The 8,609-nt window shown below is 28.3% G+C and overlaps 1 protein-coding gene across 4 annotated transcripts in view; it reads right to left on the bottom strand.

The window, feature by feature from the left end:
- Positions 1-1,948, bottom strand: part of LOC7461846 (BEACH domain-containing protein B) — a 31,720-nt gene extending 29,772 nt beyond the window's left edge. For 2 of the 4 annotated variants that reach the window (XM_052450839.1, XM_052450837.1), the window contains exons 1-2: positions 1,759-1,928; positions 873-1,093 (exon numbers count right to left, since the gene is read on the bottom strand). In XM_052450839.1, the coding sequence (XP_052306799.1) occupies positions 873-994 (122 nt within the window). In that variant the 5' untranslated portion in view covers positions 995-1,093; positions 1,759-1,928. Of the gene's footprint in view, positions 1-872; positions 1,094-1,758 lie in introns of all 4 variants that reach the window. The other 2 variants (XM_052450838.1, XM_024595297.2) reach the window with 2 other exon arrangements.
- Positions 1,949-8,609: the final 6,661 nt, after the last annotated feature.

The following is an 8,609-nucleotide window of genomic DNA, read 5'->3' on the forward strand; positions in this document are numbered from 1 at the left end:
GGATCAGAATAGGGGAGTATAACTTTAATCCACTGTTAAATTAGGGGGCAGGAGGGGAAGAGTCCATCACATAAATAATTCCCAACAATGGCCACATGTTAAGCAATCTTCTCTTCTCCTACTATACCTTATTCAGTATTTTGTAGCAAACTTCTGTTGCTATTTTTACAGGCAAAGAAGCAGGCATTCCAATGCTTCTACTTTCTTTTCTTTTTTCAAAACTTCAACTTATTGTGAAACTAGTTTATCATAGATCTAAACCATTCCTTCAGCACATCAACTTGATACAATAAGTCATTATTATAACATGATATATGTGCAGATAATAAAAAATTAGAAGCTTATGGGTGATGATGTACAAGATTGCACGTTTCCACAAGGTCATGGCAGATTTAACAGTTCAAGAACTTGAAGCTTAATTGAGGGTAAAGGCCTTTATACAAGAACAACCATAAGCTTCGCAAAGACACAGAACTGCATACCTCAATATTTTGGGTGTTGTGGAAAGGACAAGACAAAAAAATATTTGAGGAGGAATCCATTTTCAAATCATTGAACAATTTACGGGATACTTGTGGGAAAGTAGGGAGTTTTCTCTAGCAAAGCATTCTTAAGTTTTACATATTGCTCGTTCTGAATTTATTTTATATGATGTGTATATTAAATGAGGATGACTGGTAGTCTTTCTCATAAATCTGCAGCACTCCATCTGTGCCTTCAATGACTGATTTATAGGCTTTAACAATTAAAAACAAACACACAAACAGTAAATTTGAAGTGCTTTCTTTCCACATTAATAAGAATCCTCAACTCTTATCAAAGAAAAGAAAAATGCAAATCATGATAAGCAGATTCAGACTAGTCACACATACCTGAAACAGATCTTTGGAGAAGGAGGAGAAAACCTCCCAGATGATGACCCCTGGATGGACTCTCCAGTTTGACCACTGGATGTCCTTCGAATGAGATCAGCCACACCCTTAACAATGTTCATGCTTCCCACTATACTTACCGGAACAATCAAAACTTCACAATTCCATTAAAAAGATACAGAAGGTCAATCCAGACCATTCCTTTTTGCGAGCTCAAGAATCTGTTTCCAAAGGAATGAAAATCACTAAGTCAAGCATGCTGCCTATTTGCTCCAAAGTTCAAACAATGTAATTTAGATTGCCGGAGAAAATAAGCATGACAGCACACTAATAAGAGAAACACTAAGCACATTTGCAGGTGCTATGATTGTGCTATGAGAGCTTACACATCCATGCATGAATTGGTAGACATGTAAACATGAATTTATAGACATGCTCAAGTGAATTCCAGAGTCCATTGCACATGTCTCAAGCGCATTGTCATGTGCACTTAGGAATCCCCGATTAATAACTACTCCATGGATATGATAACATTAGAAGACACTATAACCAAAGATTCTTGACCACATAACAAAAATGAAAAAAAAAAAAAAGAACTGTTGCACATATTACTTGTAATGACCTCAAGTTCACGCGCTTCAACTTGCCAGATCTTAAATTAGTCAATAATAGAATATTATAAACTAAAAATCAACAAAGCTAGTAAGAAACAAAGAATAAAATTTATACTCCGACAATCAATTTTTTTGCATAATCTGAGAACTAGCACTTCTAATGAAGGATGCAAGAATTAAACCAGTAGTTGGGGAAAAATCATCAATTTGATCCTGGTAAATAATTAAGTTTAATAACCACTGATTATATGAGCATTAAGAACGAAGAGTACCTGATTAAATCGCAGGTCTATAAAATACAATTTTAGGGTTTAGGGTTTGATCGCGAGATCTGACCTTGGAGTTTTTGACAGCTTTCGTTCTTTTTCTTTTCTCTTTCAAAGGGGAAGGAACCGGAGAAAAATAGTGATCACATGGAGAAGCAGCTTTATTAAAAAAAGAATTTAGACCTCGAAAGTGTGGTTTCGCGGGACTGCCCTTGTGCGTAGATAATTATTATTTATTTCCTCAATAATTTTCGAAATCTATTTTTATTTGGTTTCTTTTATAAAAGAAAAATATATTTATATAAAAACTGTAATTTAAATTTTAAAAATATTTTTTTATGCATTTTTTTTACCAAAAAATTATTTGTGGCATTGAAAATTAAAAATTTAAAAAAAAACAAAATTAAATGAGATAAGCATTTCATTGTATATTAGACATAACAAATATACTAAAATGCACAGGAGAATCACCATAGACATACTCACTTCATTGTTCACTACAATACTTGAGTGATATCTATAGTCTTGGCAAATAAAAAAAATACCCTTGATTAAGGAGTATTTTGATATTTTCACAAGATCATTTATCATTATTGATTTGTGTGTGGGTATTTATATCTGTATAGTATTTTATGAACAGTAAAATAACAAAAACACTCCTTGAGAGTGAAAAAAAATCAATTATTCTAAGTAGGGGTATGTAGGTATTTTTTATATATAGTTGAGTTACAAATATACTCTTGGATCCAATAAATTTAATGCATTAAGGTAGGGGGTATTAAGATTTTTTGGTCCAGTTTTTTTTTTTTTTGTTTTTGGTTAGTTGTTAGTTTGCATTAGAGTAGTGTCGCAATTTACCATTGAAATAATATTTTTAATTATAAAAAGTTGTTGGCGCGTGACACGCCAGTAAGTGGGAGATGTCATGTCCTTTGAGCGGCGCGTGCAACATCTCGGTGGTCAAAAATGAAATTTCATCATATAGTTCGATTCTCTGTCGTCTCCTCTTTCATCATAGGCGACGCGTGTGATCTAACTATTCTTGGTCTATCTTCAGTTACCCCTTTTTTTTCCCTTCATTTCTCTTTCCTACCTCGATAAATACATTATTGTTCTTAGTGTTATTACTATTTCAAATTCAATCATTTCAGTTTTGATTTTTATATTTTCATCACTTTCTCTTTTGTTAAAGTTTTATATGTTTTCAATTTAACTATTGGTTTCTAATTTGTATATAATAATTTTCGATTCGATCATTTTTCTTTTAATTTTGTATTTTTGCCCCTTTACTCTTTTAATGAAATTTGTATGGCTTTCAGTCTTATCCTTCAAATCAAGTCTATAATATATTTTTTTTCAATGATAATAATAGTGATTATAGTTTGGTCTCTCTTCTTTTGATTTCTTGTTGTTTTTCTTGGTTTTGTTGTCAAGGTTTTTATAGTTTTCAATTTTATCCTTCAAATCAAGTTAATGGTTTTTATTTTTTCAGCAGTGGTAGTAGTAATCGTAATAATAGTAACAATGATAATAATATTAAAAATAATAATAATGCTACTAGTAAAAATAATAATAGCAGCAATGCTAGTTATGAAAATAGTAGTAGTAATAGTAGTACCAGTGATAATGAAAACAATAATATCATTGATAGTAATAACAATAACAGTAATGATAACAACAATAATAATAATTAAATATTTGTTATTTTTTATTGACTTAACCCTAATTAGCGTTATTACACACTTATCATTGCTAGTTTTTTATGTCATTTTTTAACCCCGTTCTAATACTTAAACATCATTTTTGCATGAAAAAATAGTCGGCACCATAGCGAAGCTCGGGAGCCAATGCTAGTATGTTACTATAGATCAGAATCATGACATGACAATTTTATTATTCTCAAACAAAATCATGTGATATGCTATTGGGGGCAAGACAAATTTTTCTATAGAATTCATAAGTCATTGTCATATTGATCGGGAAAAAAATATTCTTCTTACATTTTAAATGTATAGTAAAATAACTCAAATACTTCTAAAGGCAAAGAAATAAAATTGGGCTTCAAGGGCTTTTTGGACTCTCAACTCTTTGATTATACAGTAAAATGACTATACCATCACTAAAAAAAAAAAAAAACTAACGTCCAGGGGTTTTTTTTGTATGGATTTTTAGTTTCCAACTATATGAACGAGTGAAAATTTAGGCTATTAACAAATATAGATATAGACATTTTAAATGCACATTAAAATAACTTAAATAATCACAAAGATAGAAATAAAAGTGGGGTTCAAGGGCTTTTTGGACTCTCAACTCTTTGATTGTATAGTAAAATGACTATATTATCCCTAAAAAAAAAAAACTAACATCCAGGGGCTTTTTTGTATGGTTTTTTAGTTTTCAACTATATGAACGAGTGAAAATTCAGGCTATTAACAATTATAGATATAGTTAAGAATAAAAGTTGGCGATGCTTGCTACACATACTTCAGCGAGTGGGAGGCATACGCATTTTCTAGGTGGCACGTGCGACACTTTTTAATGGTCAAATGTCGCCTTACGATACAACATTGGAAGCATCATGTCGTCCTCTTCTCGTTAACCAGGCACTTGTGTACGGTGGAGCAGCAGTTGGGCTCCAGTGGATTTTTTCTCTCTCTCCTGGCCTCGAATTTTATATCAACCCTTCAAAAAACAAAACGTGTCATACTAGTTTGTATTTGTATTGATTTTGGTTCTCGTTCTTCTGATTGCTGTTTTTTTTTGTTTTTTAATCATTTTCTTGATTTATTTTTATTTTTAATTTCATCCCTCGATATTTTATCTCATTTATTTTTAATATCCAACTTGGTTCCCATTAATTTGATTGCTGTTTTTTTTATCCTTTTTTTTATTTTTGTTTATTTTCAACTTTACCCTTTAGTATTTTACCGCATTTAAATATTTGTATCCAATTTGGTTATTATTTTTTTAATTGCTATTTTTTATTTTTTTCTTTATTTATTTTATTTTTCAATTTAGTCCCTAGATATTTTTTTCATCTATTTTTATATTAGATTTGGTCTTTATTGTTTTGATTGTTATTTGTTTTTTTTTAATTTTGGATAATTAGAAATTTTGCTTCGTGTCTACCTTTCATGAAGCAATCATAATCTCATGAGTCATGTTCTAAGTCACGGATCTTGAAAATTAGTATGATTTAACCTCGATCTTTTTGAAGGTTTTTTTTTAATTTTTTAATTTCATCATTCGATATTAAATTATCGAGTCTTAAGTTTCGACATTATCATTTTATCATTCTATATTATTTATTTTTTTAAAAAATAATTTTGTGGTCACCTTCAATTTCAATTTAATCAATTTGTCTCGATTTGATTACTTGGACCACGAGTTTTGCAGGTTTTTTTTATGATGTTTTTTTTTAATTTTTGTTTTGTTTTGTAATTAATTTTTGTAGATTTTTTTTATTTATCTTTTAATTTTATTATATATAGATAGGTTTTGTTTTGCAAAGAAAAAAGTTGTTTTGAAATAATATTTTGAATATGTTCGACCATGCATATTTTTTTCCTTTTATCTTATTAACTCGGTTTTATATATGTTTTTATTTTTATTTTCTTTAATTGATTTTAATAAATAAGTTCAGTTAACACAAATAAATGAATAATCTTGATCTACATTCATCTCTTAATTTTTTTATTTTCTCTTATAGTTATTGTTAATAACATTTTTTTATGTATTTGCATAGATTATTACTAGATGTTTGGATAAACCTTTTGATTTACACTTGTAATTTTTTTATGTGAAAAAATATCAAGATAGCTTTTGTACCCAGGTGTTTTTCTTTAAAAGAAAAATTACGACCCGTTGCAGAGCGCAGATCAAATAAAATTATTATTTCCCTCAAATTGTTTTTTCCCTCGTTTTTTTAGATTTTTTTTTTATGAATTCATCTTTTGAACATTTGATGTGTTGGGGAATATTCGGCTTCGTACGATCTTATCGTTATGCAATTATTACTTTTAAAAAAATATTGGTTTGGTGACTATCTTCAATTTATTTTCTAAGAGTTTATTTCGATTTTATGATCTAGATTACGGGCTTTGCATGCCATTTTTTAACATAAGGTTTTTTTAGAATTGTTTTGTTTGTGTTTGATTTTTCAAATATTATTCCAATTCATTAATTTTTTTATACAAGTGAAGTTTATTTTTTAAAATAAAAAATATTAATTTTTAAATAACATTGCTGATTTGATTTGTTCGACCTCGCGCAATTTTTATAGGACGTGAGTTTATTCCGTCATTTTTATTTTATTTATCTTTTAGATTATGTGTTTTTTAAGATGTAGATTTATCTTTTATTAATTCAAGTAAACAAGTTTAGTAAACGCAATTAAGTAAATGTCTCTTTTATGTGATTGAATATCTAAATTTGCATTCATTTCATAATTTTTTCAATTTTTTTTTGTTATTGCCAACTACTTTTTTATTTATTTACATAAATGATTATTGATTTATCTAGTTAGATGCTTACGTTGACTTTTTAATTTATACTTTAATTTTTTCATGTTAAAAATTCATTGAAACAACCGACGTACCTTTTATATATATATAAAATCACAGTGTAATACAGGTTAAATGGCTATTTTTTACTTATTTAGAATTACTATACGAAAAAGTGGGATGTCATTGTATTAAGAAAATGGAGGTATCATAGAGAAACGTATCTTTTAGCTACGAAGACACATCGTCTGTAATAACATGTTTTTTTATCTGTTTTTCTTGCCAACCATGCGAAATTACTGTAAAATCTATATCTTGAGATGTATTAAAGAGAATAACCTGGAAAAGGTTTCTAACTTTACTGAAGATAGTTTATTTTTCTAAACCAAGCTCGCCACCTTGGTAAATATTTTGAAGAAGTTAATTGTTATTGTAGATTTCCTTGAAGAATTTACGTTAAATTCAAGATTAACAATAACGAAAGAATTAATATTTGTGATTTTGTATGCAGATTTTTAATTTTCAAGAGCATCGAGTGGCATTGATGCGGAGACAATGTTTTCTCTTCCCCTTCATGGTTTCTCAAATTAATTAATTAATTATTTTCTCATACATTTGCATAAAATTATCAAAGCATAATTTTGTTGTTGTTTTATTTGAACTTGTTTTTCAAGCCATGATAAGCATTTATTAAAAAAAACCACGCTATTAATAAAAAAATGTTTTATATAAAAAATAAAAACACGAATAAAGAAGTAATTTTTGTTTTTACATAGAAACCTTTAAAGCAATTCATATAAGAAAACTCACAATGTAGCCTCGATAATTAATCTAGTGGTTAGTCTAACCAATGGCATGGTTTTTCCCGTTAACTCAGTCTAATTTAAAGAGTTGACCTGTTAAATTTGTAAGGGTTGATTTTAAGTTGAAGAAAAAGACATTAATACCGTGAAATTTCGATGGCTTGACTATGCACAACCAGATCAATATCAAATAATTTTTTAAAAAATAACAAATAATATTTTTTATTAAAAATAATTAACATGGTGACCAAGCAACACTTTTTTTTTTTTTTTTCAAGTCAATTCTCGGGCGAGGTCTCTGACAACCTTAGATTTTTATATCTTGCGATTCTACAACTAAATTGTTTTACCTAAAAACTCTTAGTAATAAGAAATATTTTTTTGTTCAGATTCTACATAAAGACTATTTAAAGTGTATTTTAAAATTGAAAATAGATTTAATGATGTTTCTACGATTTTTTCAATAACTTGAGGCGCCTGGATTTTTTTTTGCAGTTGAAGAGTGTGTTTGGTATTGCAGTAACTGTTGTGGTTGTGGTTTGAAAAAAGTTATTTTATAAAAAGTACTTTTAGTTGAGGTTGGTTTGAAAAAATAGGTGTTTGGTTAAAACTGTGGTTGAAATTGAAGTTGAAAAAAAAAAGTTTAATGTGTTTGGTTAAGAATGCTTTTAAAATTGAGGTTATAAAATAATTTTAAAAAATATAATAATACTGATGATTTTTAATTTAAATATTACGGATTTAACTATTGCTATTATATCATGAAATAAATCATACTTTATATAAAATATTTTTTATTATTCCATGAAACCATTTATAATTCCATTACGTATACATCCGACAAAAACTACAGTTTTCATAATATTTTTAGCATGTAATAAAATTAGATAAAATATTATCAAGTATAAAATTCACTAGAAACTAGTTTTTTTAAAAAAAATATTAAAAAAATAACACACCAAAACAATAACACACTAATAAAAATAAAAAAATAAAAAATAAAAAGAAGAAGAAGAAGAAGGAAGGTTCACGCAGGCAGTTAACAGTGCAAGACAATTGCACTGTTCACTATTTTTAAGTGAACAGTGTACACTATACACTGTTTATGTTGATTGCACTGTTCAATGAACAGTGCAATTAACATGAACAGTGAAAAAAAGTAAGAAATGGCTGCTTTTCCTTTCCTGCGTTCCTAACGCAGAAATTAAGTGGGGCCTAGTGAATAGTAAATCAATTTTTCTGTTAACCAAACAGCTGCGAATTGCGTTTTCAATAAAACGCAGCCGCAGCCGCAGAGCCAAACGGGCTCTGACTTGTATCCGCCCGAGCAAATGAGGTGCTGTCTTTTTTTTTATATATCTTTTAAAGGTAAGCACGCAGCGTGCCCTTGCAAGGTTAATTGCATGTATGATTTCAGTTATTTTTTAAAGTGTTTTTTATGTTAAAATATATTAAAATAATATTTTTTTATTTTTAAAAAATTATTTTTAAAATTAACACATCAAAATATATAAAAAAATTAAATTTTTAATAAAAAAATTAAATTTTTATG

Source organism: Populus trichocarpa, chromosome 2, assembly GCF_000002775.5.
Source record: "Populus trichocarpa isolate Nisqually-1 chromosome 2, P.trichocarpa_v4.1, whole genome shotgun sequence".
Classification (NCBI taxonomy): domain Eukaryota; kingdom Viridiplantae; phylum Streptophyta; class Magnoliopsida; order Malpighiales; family Salicaceae; genus Populus; species Populus trichocarpa.